The following is a 23,525-nucleotide window of genomic DNA, read 5'->3' as shown; positions in this document are numbered from 1 at the left end:
ATTTGAGGGAAAATGCTACTGTTTCACAGATATGTACTAAATAATTTTTTTTTACAGTCAAATACATTCAATAAATGCATGCTAACATTTGTAAAATAACATTTTAATTTGCATGAAAAAGTATGAATTCCCAAGAAATGCATCTTAAACTTTTGTAACAATCTAAAAATAACTAAATATAATTCAGTTTTGTAGATATACAGGACAATCTGTAAATAAAACAAAATAATTAATTATCAATCAAAAGTACACTGCAAGTAAACTGTAAGTTTCCTCCAATTCTTATTAAACACAATATTACTGTGAAGTATAATAACTGAAATGCAAAACAAGTTTATGTCTACAATATTTTCACTCCAAAATAAATAGTTCTAGTGCACAACACAACCATTGATTCTAAAAATGAGTCTAAATTCAGAATCCTAATTTTACAGTGTATAAATAACATTAAAACATGCCCAAAAAGGTTAGTGAAACCATACCACAACAGACAATGTTAAGAGATTAAAAAGCTATTTTCATTTAAATTGCTAGTAATCTACTGGATCATACAGTATGAATAAACATGTTTACAAGATTTACTAAAAGTTAGAATTCATGTTTTAATTCTATTCAACATGCTTAAACACATTATTGTTTAATTTACATTAAACGTGCCTGTATTGACATTTAAGTATTAAATAATATCAGATTTGAGTGGACTAGTTATCAGATGTTTAAGTGAATCACCAAAACATGACTCCAAACAATGGACCTTTTCCTATAGATTATGTATCATATATGTGAACAAAGTTATTAATTACGTTATTTATACACACTTCACTTTGATGAAAAAAAATTTGGTGCAATTTTATTTTCTGTGTGCAGGTTTAGCCACTGGGAAAACTCTAATGGGCATGACTGCTCTCCATTCAGAGGGCTTATGTGTTTTCATGTCTCACCAGCATATGGCCAGTAAGATGATTTCAGTGTAATACTGTTTAAAGTATCTATTAGCCTACCATGTGTATTTTCTCTAAAATTAAATATTTAAGATTGTTTTTCATAAATTAAGGACATAAACACTTTGTACAAGAAAAATATTTTCTTACATAATATCGCCAACAACACTCTTAGGTGGCTAAACAGATCCTATCTAAGCCATCATCTGTGTCCATATTCCAGTTTATTGTTAAAACAAGCTTTTGACAGGCAGATTAACAAAAACAGCTACAATCAACAATATTAAAACCGTACTTGTGTGTGGCACTTAAACAGACATACTGGGTGCATCCCAATTCAGGGGCTGTGGCCCTCCAAGGCCGTATCCGAAGGCAAATGACATCACCGGGCCGTGACGAAGGCTGTCTCAATTCGAAGGCTCCTTCATATAAAAGCTTCTTAGTGTGGCCTTTTCCCCCCTGAAACAGAGTTAGGGCTGTAACGATATTGTCCCATTAAAAAGACCTGCCTGATTATGCATCGCGATTCAGTGTTTCATGCGCAGCTTGTGTGTGTACTTTGGCGTTTTGGTCAGTAAGAAGTCCTTATCAATCTAAAATCATTATGAGTCGGAGTCGTTTATAATGTGCATTTTAAATAGCAACGCTCGTTAAACAAAATCATTCAAAATATTCTTTATTATCATGAAAATACCTGAAACTATTTGAAGAACAGCAATATAAATATTCCTGTAGACATTTTCTGGAATAGCGTTTGCAATGCTAGCCTACTTCTTCTGTGGCACAAAGGGAGTTTCTGCACGAGAGCGCCCCCTGGCATTTGGATGTTGCGCCATTACACCGTAATTCATGCAAATTCATTAATTGAGAAAACGCGCATTTGCACGATAAATCTTTACAGCCCTACCGAGGATCCATAAATGTATCCTTTACAGCCTTGGCTATCCCAAAATTCAATATGAAGTCTGGGTATTTTGAAATAAACATTCAAAACTGTAGTTAAATAAAAGTGTACATTTTGCTAATTAAAGGTCCTTGTGTCTGTTTTACTATTATAAATTATGTTTTAGTGATGTAAATTAATATTATTGCTGCAATGTTGTGTGTTGCGTTTTGCATTTGTATATTTCTAAGGTTGGTGAATTTAACATACTGTTGGATAATTTAATCTGCATCAATGTGTTATATTTTCTAAAGTAAAATAAAAAAATCTGACAGGTCTCAGCTTTTGTGTCCCAGTGACAAGCGTAGTTGCCGGGAAAAGCAAGTGATGCCCCCGTAGGCTAGACTGTCTCATTTCATTTCACTTCGTGGTGTTTAGAGGCTGTTGCCTTCAAATATTGAGCCTTGCCTTCAAAGTCTGCGGCCTTAAAAGGATCCAGACCCTGAATTGGGATGCACCCTCAGTTTGCTCAAACTAAACCAGTGCTCACACAGCAGTCATTGGCCAGTTTACTGAATGACAGTCATATTAACCAATTATACTCAAAGCAACATGACGAGTCAGCCAATACAATTAGGTAACACTTTATTTCGATAGTCTACTTTAGAGATTTTACTAATTACAAGTAACTTTGCAACTACTTATCCTACCAATCTTTACAGTATTAGTAGACTGTCTGCTTAATATCTATTCACACTTTATTGTGATGATCCCTCAACAGACATTCAACTGACTATAATTATCTTTGCAGGTGCATGTCAATTTATTCCACTAACCCTAACAGTCTACTAACACTCTAAGGACAGTTAGACAGTTAGTTGAAATATAGTTGCAAATTAGTGAAAGTTGGTTGACATAGTTGAAAAGTTATTTATAGTTGTATAAGTATTAAGTGTAACCTACAATTTATTTCAGTGTGGTAACATATTAAATGAAATGTTGTGTGTACCATATTGTAGACAAAACAATAATCATTGTGAACTTTCTCCTTTAAAGAAATAGAAAATAAATCTAATTTGTCATTACTAGCATAATACTTAAAATAATACAAAATCAAATATACTTTAAAATGTTTTCCCAACAAAGATTATTGAAGAAATTATTTTTTTCAATTAATTTTGTGTATCCTGAATAAGATTAGACATCAGCATGTTGCTAACAAAACTTGTTGTAAAATGTGCTGTAACACATCATGAAGTTTGATTTCTCAGAGTTTTTCAAAATAAAAGTCAATCGGGTTTAAATGTCAGCAGTTCCTGTCGGGATGAAAGTAACACTTGTTACTCTTCTCCCACTGCCAATACTGTTGCATTATGTTGAAAATGTATATTTTTTTTTATTTGATTTAATTTTTTTGCGTTCAAACTGTTAAAAATGTTTGTTCTTTTCAACAATTCAAGTTTGTACTGTCAGGTTCCTTTAGAAACATTTGATGAAACCAACATTTAACCGAAAATACATATAAACAAGATCATAGTCATGTTTATTTACTAAAACAAGTGTAACACAAAAATCTATCTTGTTCTGTTCTGTTACTTTTGAGCCACCTGTGTGTTACTTTCGTCCCTGCTGACAGAGTCTAAGGCCATTTTGTTTACAAAATTTCACCTGGAATTCATAGTCCACACTTGAGTTACTGATCACAGCAAAAATATATCTGTCTAAAACATTATCTTTTAAAATTAAGTTTTTCTGGAAAATGGTACTTTCGCCCCTGCTCACCCCCATTATGAGTCTCTACAGTAGAATGTTGGTTACTGTGAACCTCTACAGTACATTGCTGGTTACTGTGAATCTTTGCAGGATATTTTATTCACTGTGACTTTCTACAGCACATACCTTTTTACTGTGATGTTTACAGTTTTAAAACACTACTGTGATTTCACACTGAATGCACTGTAATCCACTGTGAACTTTATTACAGTTATTTGCTGTGCATGAACACAGTTAATTACTGTAGATTTCACAAGCATTTTTTACAGTGTATATTATATAAAATCTACTGTTGGGTAAGTACATTTTGTATTATTTGATTAACGTGCTTAAGTTTTACTTGTTTGACACAAATGAACCAAAATAAACATTGCCAGAATTGTCCACACTGAGTATGGCTAAAATTAGCTAATAGGCTAAAAGGTACTTTGAACTTACACATGTTATACCATAGTATAAAGTATGTTTAATGATACAGTCAAAGTTATTACTTTAGCTTATTAATGTAGCCTTTGAGAATTTCTTTCAGAAATTAAAACATCTGAAAGAGAAAAGTTATTTGGCATGATGGAATTGTAATGATTTGATTGCCTACACATTGCACATGTAAAATGTTAAATACTGTTCTGTATTAAAAGCTCAGCATAAGTGTTTGATTAACTTCCTATGTTTTTGTTTTGTACAAAGAAAGAGCAGAACCTAATCCAAATAAAAATAAACAAGCTGTTAAAAGCCAGGTAAATGCCTCAGTTTTATACACTTAAACACATAGGAGTTGGAATTTGTGGGGTTAATATCAGTAATTACAATTTCATTTTATTTACAGTTGAAGGTGGTCAACACAAACCAAATGAAGATGTTGCACATTCCACAAACAATAAAAAAAGAAGGTATGGCAAACTGTAGATATGGCTTAAACAGTCAGTCTACATATTTGTTAATGTTCTAATGTGTCATATCTTCTTGTTTGTGCTAAAGATCAAGTTTTGTGTCCAACACACTTTAATGAGACGTGCCCGACCCCTGACTTTGTCTACCCTACATTAAGTTGTAAGTTTTTGACTGCTTTGCTTTACTTTGAAAAAGAATCATGCTTTCAAAAAGGACTTTTATATATTTCGATATGAAACTCAAAAATGTATATAAATTGTTTTGGTGTATTTTGTTTACACAGGCACACTTCATGACAGTAAACATCGGTATCAAGATGATGTGATTGATCTTTACCCTAGAATAAGGTGTGACACTATGAGACGTACGTGCTACTGATGCTTTTTGTTATTTTTTTGGTGCATTCCCACACTATACAAACACGTTGCTTGGCTCCAAAGTGCATACACTTTTGACTTTATAATGTCATTCTCATTTATAGGTAAACATTGTTTGAAGGGTGACATAATGAACAGCCATCTTCCAGACAACCGAAACAGGCAGAGTATTGTTTTCTTGTGTATTGTCATACACCTAAAGAGGATTTTTTGTAATTGTACAGTTATGGTGTTATTCATTCATTAATGTGTCCTTTCTTACCTTAAATAACTTGTCATTTTTCACTCCTTGTCTACAATACCAAATTCTGGATTGACGCCCCAGTACCAGAAGGCACTCCAATCCCAGAGAGCATCCCATTGTATGTGAGAACTTTACAGTCGCATCTTATTTTAAGCAGATTCTACTAGGGATGCACAATATATCGCATGTGATTGTCATTGCACATCTCGTCAGTGAAGATGGTTCCATGATCGCCATCACCTGCTTTCAGATGGAGCGGCATTTACTACACAAAGCCTTAGTTCACTGACAATTGGGGCAATTTCGCATTAATTATCGGGGACGCATCTCCTGCGATACATGCGATATGGCCCAGCTTGTCAGTTTACCTCGGCTTTGTGTGGTGGATGCTGCTCCATCTGAAAGCAGGTGATGGCAATTTACTACTAATCAAGGAACCGGCTTCAATGACCAGATGCGCATGATATCGCATGCGATTTATCATGCATCGCTAGAAACTACATTAGTGACAACACAGCTTAGAGTATAAACATGTACATTTCTCTGAATTTGAGTTAATAGTTACAAATACAGAGCTTATAATGTCTGTCATTGCTCAACCACAAAGACCTAAAGTACAGCCATCTGATTTCATAACTAATGCAGTATTACACTGTGAAGTGATTTACTGTTAATATTTTACATTACCATATAATTAACTATATTTGTACAGGTGAGGTAACACAACGAAAAAATAACAGGATGGAGACTACCTGATTCTTCACCTATGGCCTTAGCTTCAAATGCAAGAAGTAAGAAAAGCTATATGACGTGTATTTTGCATTATGAATGCATTATGAATACATCAAAGATGTTGATAACAAGTTGATCTGTGTAAGTTGTGATATAAAGAATATGTATATATTAGGGCTGTCAAAATTAACGCGTTAATAACGCGTTAACGCAAATTCATTTTAACGCCACTAATTTTATTAACGGAGATTAACGCAACGCGCAATTTCTGTTTGACCCTTGGTCCAGCCCATAGTTGAATGAACAGAGACGCAGACAAATGTGACTCTCTCTAAATGAGTAAAAGGTTTTCATAGAAATAAGAACATTAAGCAAATCGTCTACCAAATCCAATGCTCTAAATGCTCGTTGGACATCTGATATGATCTTTATTTATACGTCTGAGAGGTGTAACGTTACCGTCCTCCTAATGTTTAATCTAATGCAAAGATGCGTCTCAATTCATTTTGGTTTCGCTTTTATGCATGACTTAGAAAATAGACTGCAGGACTTGCTTGATGTTTAAAGAGTCATTAAGAGAGATAAAGTTCGGTACCTGATTAATGTTAAAGAGTTATTAAGAGCGACAAGACTCAAAAGCGATCTCCTCACGCTGACTGACTGACATCTGAAGCGCGTGCACACAGACGCGCGAGTGCGCGACCCGGATATATAGACATCTACACAAAATTACAGTTTTACAAATATCTGTTTTGATAAGAATTCACTCAGGTAGGCTCTATAATCTGTTATGTTTTAAGTAAATGTTTGGTTAACTGTTGGGTAAAACCATCTGATGTGTAACATTATATTAGATCACTTAGATTTTAAGCAGTCTGTCTCAATGTCAATCAAACAAAAGGAAAAAAAGTTGAACATACATTGATGATGTTTTTGCTTTGTGTGTGCTAAATCTATTAGTTTTACCAGTGATTTTAAGGTATTGATGTGGTAATATAATGTATGGATGTGGAAATGTTTGTGGTAATTTGACTCTTTCAACTTCAAACACGTATAGTTCTGTCATATTTTGTTATATTTCAACAAATCATGCATTGTTCTATGTTTTAATAGAGAATGTCAAAATATGAACAACTATTTTTTTTAAATTTGCTAATTCCGACTCAACTTGCCAGCACAGGTCACAAATGATGCAGCAGCAAACAAAAATGGAGAAAGAAAAATCTTCTGAAAGGAAAATTCATATACAAAACAATGGCTGGTGATTCTGTTAAAATGTAAACAGGCTGTTGTTAACATACATTTGCATAAAGCAACTATATATATGTATATATGATTAGAATATTAAAAACCTGAAAAGTGTTAAATTAGGGTAAATTTAGAATGGATAAAAATGTGCGATTAATTTGCGATTAATCGCAGTTAACTCATGAAATCATGCGATTAATCTAGATTAATTTTTTTAATCTATTGACAGCCCTAGTATATATATTTCCATCTATCTTTCTATAACATTATTTCAATTGTTTTCACATTTAGGTCCAGCAACTGTCTGAGCTGGTGGATATTCTATCAGAGACTGCATGAACAATGTTATGAACAGGTATGTGTTTCCCTTGAATTGTGTAATCCTGCATAATATTGCAGGAATATATATTGATTACAACCATAACTAACCCAGCAATTTATATTACTTAAATTCAGGATTTAATCTGTCACACATCACTTGTTCAGAACTATTAAAGTTCGTAGTGGCTCAAACAGTCAGCCATACTGAAAACAAGAAATCAAATTATAAATTCAGTGTAAGCCAGTGGTGTCAAACTCAATTCCTGGAGGGCCGGTGTCCCTGCAGAGTTTAGATCCAGCCCTAATCAAAAACACCTGATGCGTTTAATCAAGGTCTTCAGGATTACTAGAAACTTCCAAACAGGTGTGTTGGAGTTGGTTGGAGCTAAACTGTGTAGGACACCGGCCCTCCAGGAACTGAGTTTGACACCCCTGGTGTAAGCCATTACTTGTCACCAAAACCTATGGATGAGGATATTGTTTATAGCACATGTTACATGGTAGATGAGTAGTTGTGAAGTGTTAAAACATAGTGTATGTTTGAACATTGCATGCAATTGCTATGTTGCACATTACTGTTAATTGTAATTTATTGACCATTAAGGTTATTTGTCTAAGGTGAAGTAATCTTACATTTCTTTTACGGAATGATGTCAAATTGTCTTATGGCAAAGTTCAATATGAGGGGTGGTGGACATCTGGAAAATAAGTCTTTTAAAGGCACACCTTTGTATTATGTTATTCAAGGTAATTTGGGGAATATGTTGATCTAAAAAAAACCTCTTGTTTTTGTATATTGATGTAATTTGTATTGCTATGATTTATGTATTTAGGGGACATCACAGCTCACCTGTCTTTATCAGAAATGTCCTGTTCATTTTTTGACAGTTACACACCTAGTTTAGGGTCTTTCTCAAGGGCACCACAGTGGTCTTGAAGAGCAAGGGGACAAATGCTGTTGGTCCCACAACTGATCTAACACTTATTTAAAGCATAACATCTTTTATACAATAATTTATATATATATATATATTAGGGCTGTCAATAGATTAAAAAAATTAATCTAGATTAATCGCATGATTTCATGAGTTAACTGCGATTAATCGCAAATTAATCACACATTTTTATCCATTCTAAATTTACCCTAATTTAACACTTTTCAGGTTTTTAATATTCTAATCATATATACATATATAGATGCTTTATGCAAATGTATGTTAACAACAGCCTGTTTACATTTTAACAGAATCACCAGCCATTGTTTTGTATATGAATTTTCCTTTCAGAAGATTTTTCTTTCTCCATTTTTGTTTGCTGCTGCATCATTTGTGACCTGTGCTGGCAAGTTGAGTCGGAATTAGCACATTTAAAAAAAATAGTTGTTCATATTTTGACATTCTCTATTAAAACATAGAACAATGCATGATTTGTTGAAATATAACAAAATATGACAGAACTACACGTGTTTGAAGTTGAAAGAGTCAAATTACCACAAAAATGTCCACATCCATACATTATATTACCACATCAATACCTTAAAATCACTGATAAAACTAATAGATTTAGCACACACAAAGCAAAAACATCATCAATGTATGTTCAACTTTTTTTCCTTTTGTTTGATTGACATTGAGACAGACTGCTTAAAATCTAAGTGATCTAATATAATGTTACACATCAGATAATTTTACCCAACAGTTAACCAAACATTTACTTAAAACATAACAGATTATAGAGCCTATCTGCGTGAATTCTTATCAAAGCAGATATTTGTAAAACTGTAATTTTGTGTAGATGTCTCCAGGTCGCGCACTCGCGCGTCTGTGTCACTGTGTGCACGCGCTTCAGATATCAGTCAGTCAGCGTGAGGGGATCGCTTTTGAGTCTTGTCGCTCTTAATAACTCTTTAACATTAATCAGGTACCGAACTTTATCTCTCTTAATGACTATTTTAACATCAAGCAAGTCCTGCAGTCTATTTTCTAAGTCATGCATAAAAGCGAAACCAAAATGAATTGAGACGCATTTTTGTATTAGATTAAGCATTAGGAGGACGGTAACGTTACACCTCTCAGACGTATAAATAACGATCATATCTGATGTCCAACGAGCATTTAGAGCATTGGATTTGGTAGACGATTTATAATGTTCTTATTTCTATGAAAACCTTTTACTCATTTAGAGAGAGTCACATTTGTCTGCGTCTCTGTTCATTCAACTATGGGCTGGACCAAGGGTCAAACAGAAATTGCGCGTTGCGTTAATCTCCGTTAATAAAATTAGTGGCGTTAAAATGAATTTGCGTTAACGCGTTATTAACGTTATTTGACAGCCCTAATATATATATATATATATATATATATATATATATATATATATATATATATATATATATATATATATATCGTCGCTGCCTGATGAAACTCACGTATGTCCAAAACGGTAACTTTTCAGAAAGTAAAAAAAACACCGTATATCAAAAGCAGTTGAATCTTGAATGTAGCGTTGTCATACTTGGTACGGCATATTTACATGTAACCATATTCTTGCCAGTGTCATGATATAATCCACATTTGACCAAAATTGAGTTTAAATGGACATGCGTGCATATTTTACAGTAACTTTGATCGATACATGTTCTTCCGATCATTAATTAGAATGGCCAAGTCGCGTTTCGTATTGACAGATGAATACGCTCAGTTTATTAAATTAATATTAATTATAAGTGTATTAAATGTCTCTCGCAAACCATTAAGGGACAATGAATCAATACACTGACATGGTAATGCAACACAACAGGGGCGTCAGTTTGTGTTGAAAAGTGGTGGGGACAAAAGATCAGATAAAAACATTACTGCAGGACAGGAAAAATATTGAATAACGCGCATCAAAAATGGGCATAGCGTAGGCCAGTCAACAACAAGAAAATACTCAGCATAAATTTATAAACCCTCAACAATGTCGAATGCACACATCACACATGTAACAGTCCCTGCAGCACCAGCTCAACCGAACAATGCCAAAGCACCATACCGTAGAAAACAGCAGCGCGTTTAATAAATGATTACAATGAATTTCATTACATATGTACAAGAAAACACACCATAAGCATACAACGCAACATATGTGACCCTGGACCACAAAACCAGTCTTAAGCATCGCTTGATTTTTCAGAACATTTTAACCAAATGCTTTCAAAAAGTGGTGGGGAAATCCCCAGCGTAAATATCACCAATGCTAGACAGATACTTTGTTTGCACATTCCTACCGTAATTAAGTAACTCCTAGATGTTAGTCTAGCGTCCGGGGGAAACGTTTACCTCGAAGTAAAGCCATTGTCATGTTTATTCGGCTATATCCAGTGCTGAGGTTTGATGAAACTTTACGAGACCGGCGAAATGCTTCACAGGCGGAAGATATGCGGCGTGATTGACAGCTTTGACACCAAACGGGTACGTGAAAATTAGATTACATGATTTCACAAGTTTTCATTGGCTATTTAGGTATGTGACGCATACTGTATGTGGAAATGAACCTGGACATTCAATCTGTCGAAAAATCTCAAAATCGGCAAAATGAACATACGTGAGTTTCATCGGACAGCGACGATATATGAAGAGTTTGGTTCCAAAACGCGATAAACGGCATTTTTGAAAAAAATGAGTTACTGCCAAAATCAGTATTATATCAGGTCAGTAGTTAAAAGTAAATAATTAATTTTACGCAAAATCCACTACCCGCCGTGATATTCTGTCATCTTTTCTCCCTTTTTTCCCAAAATGCGACAAAGCCACTCCTCCTTTTTTACAGAACGCAATAAATCCATTTCTGATATTACAGCGGACCATTCACACAATGTAAACAAACATGGCGGCGCGCTGAGTACACGGAATCCTAATTTTCCTCATCTACTTTGTACTTCGTGATCAACAAACAAAACAAAATAATACTTTAATAGCATTGCCAAACCTGTGATGGTTTTCTGTGACGGGAAAGAAACGTAAGCCATTAACATCTAATAATTTCCGCGAGAGGCACTCGGTTGCTTGTTCTCCAGACAGCATCAAGCTTCTCATGCTAAAACATTGTGTTCTTAATATAACAAAGTAAGTGTTTTGGTTAATGCCATTAATGTTTATTTTTTAATCATTGTATACCACTAGTCAACTAAATAAATATAAAACGGTAAAGATGAATGCACATTTATACATTGATTTAATAGATTTATAGCATTTTGAAATAATAAACTGTCATGGATTTATTGCATTTTGTGGAAAAAAGAATTCGTTTTTATAATAAATCTTTGAAAATCAAGTTATGGATTTGAATTTTTTATGTTTTTATAACCTAAAGATGCTATCTGAAAGTTTGTAACAGAAAATAGTGGTTTTCATCTTGTCACTTTCTTGGTATAGAAAACACGTTTTTACCGAAATTTGTCAAAATGGATTTATTGCGTTTTGGAACCAAACTCTTCATATATATATGAAGATAACTCCGTTTTTAAAATTTTTGTCAAAACATGTTTATTATTCTGTTATCATGTTATTATCTTGTTATATGGTGCTACCTAGCTGTATTTTTTAAGTTATGAAGGTTTAAACCTGTTATGATTTCGGTCTTATTGGCTGCTTTGTCTTTGTTTCATTATGTGTTGTGTTCTTGTTTTGACAGCTCCACACGTGCGCGTCTTCCACCTGGTGATCTCATTATCTCTGACTTCTCTCACCTGCGTCCCGCACCTGATTCTTATTATTGTCCAATCCGGTTTGATTTAAATTCCCCTCGTTTTCTTTGTTCTTTGCAAGTTCGTCTTTGTATGTACCTGCCCGCTAGCTTGTCTAGTTCTAGTCTTGTTGTGTCTAGTGTCAGTTTCTCGTTTATTGGATTATTCACCGAGCTCTCTGCTGCCTTTGCCTCTTCAGATTTCCCCGTCCTGCCGTCAGCCTCTCCCGATTGGTGTGTCACCGTCATCACTCTGTGAACTCTGTCTGTGGAATCTCCGAGCGCTGTTTTACATCTTGCGCTGTCCAGCCGCAGTGTGCTCTCGGGCGCGTAATTCTGCGTGATTCTCGGACTGCTACAGTGCGCTGTCCAGCACAGACTCTGCTGAAGCATCTGACCGCCTCTCTCTCTCTTTGTCCCGCCAGGATCTCTCCCTGTGCCCTGTGAAGATTACATCAAGTGTTTACTGAAAGTGGATGTCCTGCTGTGTTTCCCACTTAGAGTTTTTGCCGTTACATACACACACATACATTACATGAAGACATTGAGTGTTTTTTATTATACATACCCACTGATTCTGTGTCTCATTAAAAACCCTCTGCATTGGGAATCTTGAGTTGTGTCGTTCGTAACAGGACGAACTTGCCAGGATGGATCCCGCGGAGGTTGATGCTCTCCGGTCGGCGCTTGCCCAGCAGGGCTCATGGTTAGGCCAACACTCGGCCCGTCTCACCACCACGACACAGGAGGTCGAGGATTTATCCACACGCATGTCCGACCTTTCCTCTCGTCTTGACCAAGTGCGGCAGAACACCTCGCAAACTAGTCAGCAGCATGAGACGGAGCCCCATGCCTCAGCCCCACCATCATACGATGGCGATCCTGCCTCCTGTCGAGCGTTTTTATCACAATGTTCCTTGGTCTTTGCCCTCCAGCCAAGTCGTTATGCTTCTGAGCGCACCCGGGTTGCATATGTTATTACCCTGCTGACTGGCAAGGCTCGTGAATGGGCTACAGCTGTGTGGGATGCCGGCGATCCTTGCTGCCGATCCTTTGATGAATTTCGCGAGGAGATGGAGAAACTTTTTGATCGCTCCGTTCGCGGGGACGCCGCTGCGGCTCGGTTGGCACATTTGGTTCAAGGAAAACACTCTGTCACCGAGTACGCCATTGAGTTCAAGACCTTAGCGGCTGCCTGCCACTGGAACGAAGCGGCTCTTCGAGCGCAGTTTGTCGAGGGGTTGACAGACGGGCTTCAGGATGAAATCGCTGTTCACGATCTTCCCCCCACTCTGGATGCCATCATTGATCTTGCTCTTCGGATCGAAGCTCGGAGGATGCTTCGCAGTCAGCGCCGTTCTCTGCGTCAGCGTGTGTTTGTGGATGAGACCTCCATTTCTTCCTCGGCCCCTGTGTCACCCTCAGTCGAGTCGGAACCCATGCAACTGGGGCGCATGCGCCTGTCACAGAGAGAGAGAGAGAGGCGGTTACAGAATGCCCTCTGTCTCTATTGTGGAAAGCCCGGACATTTCGCCAAGACTTGCCCGTTAAAAGCCGCCGCCCATCAGTGAATACGGGAGTCCTGGTGGGCGCCACCTCTTCAAAACTCTCCCCAGTTTCCAGTACCCAACTCCACGTTATGTTGTCCTTCGCTGGGCGGGACTATCCATCCACTGCCCTTCTCGACTCTGGCGCGGAGGGCAACTTCATTGATGAAGCGCTGGTTCGCGCCTGGGGTGTCCCGGTTGTCCCTCTCCAATCCCCTTTGGATGTCTGGTCCCTTAAGGGGCAGCAGATGGCGCGGATTACACACTGCACTTCTCCTGTGAGTCTCTCTGTGTCTGGTAATCATCGTGAGGAGATTGTGTTGCATATCCTTCATGCATCTCTATCTCTTATTATTTTAGGGCATGGATGTTTAGCGCAACACAATCCTCACGTTGATTGGCAGCATAGTATTATCTTGTCTTTGTCTCGGTCTTGTCATGTGTCATGTCTTGGTTCTGCTGTTTCTGGTTCTGTTCTTTCTCTTCCTCAGGTTCCGGCAGTCGATTTAACCGGGGTCCCGGCGGAGTATGCGGATATCGCTCAGGTGTTTAGTAAAGCCCGGGCCACCTCCCTTCCTCCTCACTGGCCATATGATTGCGCTATTGATCTCCTCCCCGGCACTTCTCCGCCTAAAGGTAGACTTTATTCTTTGTCGGGTCCTGAGAGAGAGGCTATGGACCAGTATATTAATGATGCCCTGCGTGCAGGTCTCATCCGTCCCTCCACCTCGCCCGCAGGGGCGGGGTTTTTCTTTGTTGAAAAGAAAGACGGCTCCCTGCGTCCTTGTATTGATTATAGGGGTTTGAATGACATTACTGTTAAGAATAGGTACCCCCTTCCTTTAATGTCTACTGCGTTTGAGCTTTTGCAGGGAGCGCAGGTCTTTACTAAGCTAGATTTACGCAATGCCTATCACCTGGTGCGTATAAGAGAGGGAGATGAGTGGAAGACAGCATTTAATACCCCTACTGGACACTTTGAGTACTGCGTTTTGCCTTTCGGGCTTTGTAACACTCCCTCAGTCTTCCAAACTCTGGTTAATGATGTGCTGAGAGACATGATTAACAAGTTTGTCTTTGTGTACATAGATGATATTCTCATCTTTTCCCCCTCTATGCAGGAACACACTCAGCATGTCCGCCGAGTCTTACGCCGGTTGTTAGAGAATAAGTTGTATGTTAAGGCGGAGAAGTGCGAATTCCATCATAAGTCAGTTTCGTTCTTGGGTTTTGTTGTCGCCCCAGGTGAGATCCGTCCTGATCCAGCCAAGATCAAAGCGGTTGCCGAATGGCCAGTCCCCGAGTCCCGTAAGGATTTATTAAGGTTTCTGGGTTTCGCCAATTTTTACCGGCGATTTATCAGAAATTATGGTCAGGTTGCTCAGCCTCTTACTGCTCTCACTTCCACTAAGGAGAGGTTTGTCTGGAATTCAAGTGCTCAGGAGGCCTTTGATAATTTAAAGTCCCGGTTTATCTCTGCTCCTGTTCTCTCTATTCCAGATCCGGCTGCTCAATTTATTGTGGAGGTGGATGCTTCGGATGTCGGGGTAGGTGCCGTTTTGTCTCAGCGGTCTGTTAAGGATGGCAAGGTGCATCCCTGTGCCTTTTTCTCAGAGCGAAATTATGACATAGGTAATCGGGAGCTGCTGGCGGTCAGACTGGCTTTGGGTGAGTGGCGTCACTGGTTGGAGGGGACCTCGGAGCCCTTCCTGGTCTGGACGGATCATAAAAATCTCGAATACATCCGTTCAGCCAGGAGGTTATCTTCTCGTCAGGCTCGTTGGGCACTCTTCTTTGACAGATTTAACTTCACCCTCTCGTACCGGCCCGGTTCAAAGAATACCAAGCCCAATGCTCTCTCTCGTTTGTTCGAAACTCCCGGTTCTGCTGGGGACGAAACCATCCTCCCTGAGGGGCGGGTGGTGGGTGCCCTGCGCTGGGGAATGGAACAACGGGTGAGACGGGCCGGCCGGGAGGGGGAAGTGCAGAGGGGGGCCCAGCGGGTCGATTGTGGGTGCCGAATGCGCTTCGCTCCGAGGTCATCCGGTGGGGTCACGAGTCCAAGTTTGTTTGCCATCCGGGGGTTCGGAGAACGTTGGCTACCGTACGTCAGCGTTTCTGGTGGCCCTCTATGGGTCCCGATGTCAGACAGTTTGTGTTAGCCTGTCAGGTTTGTGCCCGCAATAAGGCCTCTCATCAAGTCCCTATTGGTCTGCTTAAACCGTTACCCATCCCCTCTCGTCCTTGGTCACATATTGCCATTGATTTTGTAACCAATTTGCCTAGTTCTAAGGGAAACACTGTTGTTTTGACCATTGTGGACCGCTTCTCCAAGGCGGTTCATTTTGTCCCTTTGCCCAAATCACCCACTGCCAAGGAAACTGCCCAGGTAATGATCGAACACGTCTTTCGCTTACATGGTCTGCCCACAGACGTTGTTTCAGATAGGGGTCCTCAGTTTATTTCTTGTTTCTGGCAGGAATTTTGTAGACAAATAGGCTCCACAGCTAGCTTGTCTTCAGGGTATCATCCTCAGACCAACCTAAGTCCTAAATCAGAACATGCTTCTTTTTTGCTCATGTCCACAAATAATGTGTTCTTTAATGTGTTTAATGCATAAAGATCTACACCAAGCGACAAGTGCTATGGTTGTTAGCTTATATACATTCTGAAAATTTCATGTGTACTTTATGTGGATGGAGGCCTATGATTATTGCTTCTGACTGTAGGGTAATTAAATATAAGGTAGCCTAAACACATGATAGACTAAACATCACATAGGCCATAAATCCCAAAAATAAGGCATAGCTGGCATCGATCTGGTACGCGGATCTGTGCCGCATCTCTATGCGGGACTGGGCCAGCTCTGTTCCATTTCCAGTTAAGATCCGTGAAACTGATCCTGACCACTTCTTGGCCGATGTGCGTTTGGATGCTGGACCGTGTTAGTTAAACGGATCTGATGCGGATGGAACGGTATGTGTGGGCCAGCTCCACCCCAGTGTTGTTTTACTGTTTTGGTACGAGAGTGGGCCAGGGCTGACCCATCTCTGGTGCAGAGCCATGAAACAACTCCTGATCACTTTTGGCCCGTTGTGCATTTGGACACTGGACCATGTCCGTGAGATGGATCCGGGGTGGATCGCATGGTAGGTGTGGGCCAGATCCACCCCAGTGTGGTTTTGCTATCTGGGTACCACACAACAGGAGATGTCTTCATCATCTTGCCCTGACTCTGAATCACTGGAGTCCAGGAAAGATGAATGCTTTGGTCATCTGCTGTTTTGTCTGAAAAACAACAACAAACAGAAGATACAGTTATGCATTATGACGCGATATTCCTATTTAATTATAAAATACTATTACAATAACAACAACAAATTACTATTACAATAACAGCAAGGGCTACCACAATAGATAAAACATGCTGGAGGGCTACTTTTTGATATAGAATACTCGAAACGTTTTTGTTTAACTTTTATTTTACTTGTTGATATGTTTTAATATTGTTTAAAATGATAACATACGTAAACCAAGCCAAGCTAATATAAAAAAATATGTAATTATGCTCACCGTTGTCTGAACTGATATTCGCTGGGTGCATTTCTTCAAATTCTTCAATCACTTCTTTTGCTGGGTCCTTGGATTGCATTTCACTTCCACCAATCTCTCCAGTAAAGTTATCTTTCAGGTCTTTACACATTGATGGTACATCACCCACAGCGGGTTCATGACTGGTTAGCAGCAGGCTCTGTACGTTATCTGACGTAGCCCTTTTGGATTTTTTCTCCCAAACTCCATTTTTGAAATAGAGCTTTCTGTGGTCAAAATATTGTGTATAACACAGTTTAGTGTTGCAATGTTCACAGAAGCGCCGAGGTCGTTCCAGCACACCGCGCTTGTTTATAGACTTGTTCGCCTTCATGCCGCACCGCAAGAATCGACAGTCAGGTGACGTCAAAGTATCGCGAGAGGGAGACGAAATATGATTTCTTGAATCATTCTTGCAGTACTTCGACGTCATCCGGCTGTCGGTTCTTGCGGCGCCGCATGAAGTCGAACAAGCCTTATATCATACGCATGCGCGCACGTCTCACAAGATTTTCTTCATATCAGTAACCTCGCATGTGATTGGAGGAGGCCGACGAGCTTCTCGCCTTCGTCCAATCACGTGCGTGGTTATGGCCACAACTCATACAGCAGAGAAAGAAAAGACGAGCATATAATAACAGACGTTTGGTGTTTGTAGCTCCGAGAAGACGGGTGCACAATCCCAAGATTGCGGTAAGAATAATTTTATGTATAAGCATATTTTTAAGTAGCACAAGCTAAAAGCCCAAGCTGTGTGTTTTATAACTTAGACGTGTTTTTTGTCTTGTAATTTTTAGGAGGCTGTACGGCGTCTCTGAGGCACGCTGCCGGCGCTATGAACCAGAGCAAGGGTAACATGACGTTACGATTGAAAGAATATGTCTTTATTCTTGTATAAGGACATAGATACGTTAATAGATCCGAGCTTAAAGCTCACGTAACACACGCTGTTTCTGCATTTCTGATATTAATCTGGAATACCTATGGAGTAGTATGACATCCTTTATATCTCTGAAGAGTCTTTAGTTCTAATCAGATTTATAAAAGAAAGATTAGCTTTACCGAATCTTTCCGATAACGTACGAAAAAATGAAGAAGGAGGAGTTATAACACGGGAGGAGCGGGTACGAGTCATACAACACTATACAACACTGTTTCACTACATGTTCGTGTCATTTATATAATATACACGCGCCTATTTCCAACATAAGACAGAAGTCTTACTTACCACGTGTAACTCGTCATGACCCGGTTCTGAAAATCCACCGCATCAAACAAACACGCAAAACTCCGCTGCTAATCCGGATAATAAACTATATCCATTGTTTCCATAAGGCTGGATGTCTTCTCCTTACATCCAAAAACACACTTCTTGTTGTGCCCAGAGGTGTCAAGTAACGAAGTACAAATACTTCGTTACCATACTTAAGTAGATATTTTGGGTATCTATACTTTACTTGAGTAATTATTTTTCAGACGACTTTTTACTTCTACTCCTTACATTTTCACGCAATTATCTGTACTTTCTACTCCTTACATTTTAAAAATTGCCTCGTTACTTCTATTAATTTCAACTTGTTTTCTTTTTTTACATTCCGCTTGTCATCGTTAAAAAACCTATCTTGATAAATTGCATCATCCAGATGAATCGATTGTGGTTGGATGAGAAGTATAAACATACACCATTCCGACTCCCTATTGGTTTGTACGCAATCCCCGCCCCCCAGCTGACTGCAGATGATCAAAAGTTTGTTCGATAGCGCTGCACAGAGAAACATAAAAGAACCGCGAGAGCGATTAGAAAGCATGCAGAGTGTCTCCCCTCGCGATGCTTTGATATCATCCGCCATCCGTTTGTACAGTAACAGAACGCGGCATTCTGTCTTCAAATGGAAAAGTACGAAATAAAACTCGCGCATCACTTTCAGGTCAGTTCACATTCACAAGCCTGTGTAAATGTATAGCTGGCTGCTGTCATCTGTGTGATTTAAATAGTGTAACAATACCAATTTATATCATGTAACTTCAGTTGTTCAACTTAAATGACATTGTGCTGCGTTGCGTTTTGAAGCATGGCAAAGATATCTATGCTAAAGGCATCTGTTGTTTTGTATATGCTAATAACTGCCGTCAATTTTATTTGCATTAACAAAACCTACTTAGCTGAATGCTTGAGTGTTAAATCAATGAAACACATAACCATATATACCAACTTTTGCTTAAACCTGACTTTTAATTAACTTACAATAAAGACATTTAGTAATTCTCCAAAATTGCTTGGATTTATACTGACTAAAGTAAAGTATACAAAAGTCCATTAGCTACACAAGTACAGATGCAGAAATAGGCTATAATATATAATTGCATATGTGACCAGTCACGGAAAGTAGGGACACAAGTCGGATCTGGGGCATTTTGAGTTATTCATAGATTCTGAAAGTGCAGATTCTAAGCTTTCCAACGATGTGTAACACATGGAAATCTGATAAGATTTGGAGAAGTTGTGGCCATTTGAATGTAACACATTCAAGAAAGAGAATGCTGAGAAATTTGAGAAAGAAAAAAGTTAACACTTTCCCTTTTCCCTGGCTGGAGAGACAATAGGGCTCATTTACATCTCATTTAGCTAAGCCATACCCCCTGTAAAGCCGTTTTGAGATACAGAGGTTCTACCATCATATGTAGTATTTTATTACAGAAGTCCGAATGACAAAATGCAAAAATAAACAGGACTTTTAACGTTACCTTTGCGGGGATCACAAGTCGAATCCAGTCTGTTTCAGATGTGTGAATCATCCAATGATTTTTGTCCACAAATGCGTATAATCCGTGAAATATAGATATATAGTCTATTTCTCATGAACTTCTGGTAATACAATATAATATACAATCTGAGGATTATTTACATCGTAACATGTAAGGGTATATCAGATTACACTCCGGTATTAAACACATGAACCCGCCTTCAAAGTTTGTATTTAAAATAATAGATAATCCAAAAACAGCACCGTCGAAAACGTGAAGTCCTTAAGAGATGTTACCAATCGCTCGCTCGTTCCTCCATCAGCCAATGACTTCATGGAAAATATTGATAGACAAAACATGTAGCCAATTATATAAAGAATACAACGATCTCTGTGTAACTTCTGTGTGTTTGGACAAATAACAGTCAGCCGCATCACTGACTTTATGGGGCGCCGCAGTCGGATGACGTCAGAGTACCGCGAGAGCGAGTCGAAATTAAACTACTCCGTAAGATTTCTTAAAGAGCTCTCGCGGTACTTTGACGTCATCCGACTGCGGCGCCCCATAAAGTCAGTGACTCGGCTGACGTATATGCGGTTGACTGTTATTTGTTCCGCCCCAGCTTCTTTTATATTTCTTTTGTTTTGTGCGCCCGAGCTTCATTTACAGTCTGGGGAGACGCACGCTGTAAGTTTAAAAAAAAATAAATAAAACTCAGCAAACATGTCTAAGGGACAGAGCAGCCACGTCACTACAGTCACGTGACTTCACGCTCGAGCCGGAAGAGAAGACAATGCTGAATAAAGTCGTAATTCTTGCTATTTTTGGACCAAACTGTATTTTCGATGCATCAACACAATTTTACTGACCCACTGATGTCACATGGACTACTTTGATAATGTTTTTATTACCTTTCTGGACATGGAAACCGTACATAGATTTTCAATGGAGGAGACAGAAAGCTCTCGGACTAAATCTAATGTTAAAACATCTTAAACTGTGTTCCGAAGATGAACGGAGGTCTTCCGAGTTTAGAACGACATAATGGTAAGTCATTAATGACATTATTTTCAGTTTTGGGCGAACTATCCTTATTCAGTAGTCACGCTGTTCCCTTTGGGGGCGGAGGCGAAAACACAAGCTTATACAGTATGTAAATATACACACAGACAATGACGCCCCCCGCTGCACGCTAGAATCTCCGGAAAACAAGCCTATTTTAACCGCAAAATGTACGCTTTTAAATATACATAAACTGCTATCTCAAACACGGAGAGGCTTCTTCGTGATCTCAACTAACAGATTCTGCAATAAAACGAAAATCACAAATTTTGAAAAAAAAAACTTTGTTTCTCATTTTCTCGAAACTTGTGCTGCCGACTTGTGTCCCTGGTTTCCGTGACGGGTCACATATTTGTAGTTTGTGTTGCTGTCAAAATACAATTATAATTGATAACAATAGCATATTTGTATTCTCACACATACTATAGTTGTGTGTGATTTTGTTGTTTTTTAACTAAAGAGGGCACCACTGTAAAAGTTTGGCCACCAGCGGCACTGCTCTGAAGATTGACTTTTTGCACCATTACAATATTTATATGCAACTAGTCATTATATCTTCATCTCTATTGAACACATGTTAATGCTCAGTAGTACACATATATGGTTCTTTAATGCAGTTGTTATCAAAAAATTTTTGCGGCCTCCCTTGTGTACAGTGGATTGACATAAACATTCTAAAACTTAAAATTTGAATTAAGCAAAACATTTTAAATTATACAATTTATTGCTGTTGTTTAGTAGCCTTATTTTTCTGAGGTTTAATTACACAGAATTTATAATAAAGTAATGTATTTCATAAAATATTATAAAACTGGGGCCCCTGGCACCATCTGGCGACATCCAGTTTGAGAACCACTGCTTTAATGTATTTGTTTGCATTGTATTGAAATGCGTTCATTTTTAATGGGCATATACCGTATGTGGTTGAAACAGATAGCCTAGTGCAGGGGTAGGCAACATGGAGTGCCGATGTCCTGCAGTGTTTAGCTCCAGGTCTTATCAAGCAGACCTGAACAAACTAATAAAGGTTAAAGTCACCTGAAACTACAGGTAACCAAGGTTTTATAAGGGTTGGAGCTAATCTGCAGGACATCGACACTCCAGGACTGACGTTGCCTACCCCTGGCCCTAGTGCATCCCAAATTTTTTAACATTAACATTTTAATAACACTATAGTTATTATGGCCTTTAGAAACATTTTTTAGAGGAGATAGGGTAGTGCCCAAAAGGCCCCTGTGGTGCGGCCTAGGCTTTTTTCTCTAATGACATTTTTTTCCTTACATTTACTTTTACTTTTATACTTTAAGTAGTTTTGAAACCAGTACTTTTTCACTTTTACTTGAGTAAAAAGCTTGAGTTGATACTTCAACTTCTACAAAAGTCTTTTTAAACCCTAGTATCTATACTTCTACTTGAGTAATGAATATGAATACTTTTGACACCACTGGTTGTGCCATTGTTGACTTTTGAAATTAAACAAGGCTGAGTGGCGTGATAAGCTGTTAGCAAGCTCTAGCGTCTCCCGCTGACTGACGGCTGGGCGGGGGAAGTTTTCCAGCGGAAGCCCATATAAAGAAGTGATACGTATCGAAAACCCCTGAAACGTCAGTTACAACCGTAATCGAAAAAAATTAGCCAAAACTTGTACGAACCCTGGCGAAGTGCATTCGGCACAGAAATACTCTGAAACATGCCCAACTTCATTTTTGACACTTTGCCTACGTTTAGCATGAGGAAACAACTCTATACCTGTGTTAATAAGTCAGAATGCTTGAAATACCATTAAACCCCCCCTTTAAACCCGCACATTTTGTTTTCACAGACTAACGTTGCGTCATAACGAAGCCGTGACCTCCTATTTCCTTGGGGCTATTTCAGCAAGTCCATATTTAACTGCTGAGAATGACGACATTGTTTGTAAGTATTACTTCTAATGTTTTTCCTCATTCCTTGGTTAATTGTACCGTGACTCTTTTTTATTAATACCAGTCTCATTTAATTGTTTTCCAGCTGCCTGTAAGACGTATTATGAGTCGGTACGCCGGAGCTTCAGATACAAGCAACCTGAACTCGCATCGCTTTAGGAAACTGCAAAAAGTTTAGCTCGGAGTCGATCTAGAAGAAAAAGGGTACGATTTATTATATTAGATCAGTTTTTTTTCAATGTGAGTGTTTTTCAGGTCACTTATTGTCTATTGATTGTATAACAGTTGCTGGAAGCGAGACAAAGTGTGCTGGCTGAGGATGCGATGGACATTTGGAAGTGTGCAATCATAGATATATACGACTGCAAAAGTGACTTTTTCCAATTGTGGCGATACGAAGTAAGGAAATATGTCTAGAATAATCTGACTACGCCACCCTGGATAAAATACCAGGGAAAAACCAACCCAGGCACACAGGTAAAGTCTACCAATTGAAGGCAAAGGAAAGTGGAGACATACG

General features: G+C 38.7%; 1 protein-coding gene and 1 long non-coding RNA gene across 3 annotated transcripts in view; one reads left to right on the top strand and one right to left on the bottom strand.

Annotated features, from left to right (window-relative positions):
* LOC141368886 (uncharacterized) overlaps positions 1-17,607 on the bottom strand; it is a 105,494-nt gene extending 87,887 nt beyond the window's left edge. The window contains exon 1 of the mRNA XM_073873672.1: positions 17,256-17,607. Within this exon, the coding sequence (XP_073729773.1) occupies positions 17,256-17,607 (352 nt within the window). The remainder of the gene's footprint in view (positions 1-17,255) is intronic.
* Positions 1,535-9,721, top strand: LOC129445909 (uncharacterized). Of its 2 annotated transcripts, XR_012372413.1 has the most exons (8): positions 1,535-3,893; positions 4,285-4,334; positions 4,424-4,487; positions 4,576-4,647; positions 4,772-4,852; positions 4,987-5,227; positions 5,822-5,900; positions 7,381-9,721. It is a non-coding gene; the product is annotated as an uncharacterized lncRNA (long non-coding RNA). The 2 variants fall into 2 exon arrangements; XR_012372412.1 differs by having other exon boundaries at positions 4,424-4,647.
* Positions 17,608-23,525: the final 5,918 nt, after the last annotated feature.

This window comes from Misgurnus anguillicaudatus, chromosome 12, assembly GCF_027580225.2.
Source record: "Misgurnus anguillicaudatus chromosome 12, ASM2758022v2, whole genome shotgun sequence".
Taxonomy (NCBI): Eukaryota; Metazoa; Chordata; class Actinopteri; order Cypriniformes; family Cobitidae; genus Misgurnus; species Misgurnus anguillicaudatus.
Note: the sequence above shows the minus strand (reverse complement) of the source record. Positions and strands in the feature narration are given on the sequence as shown.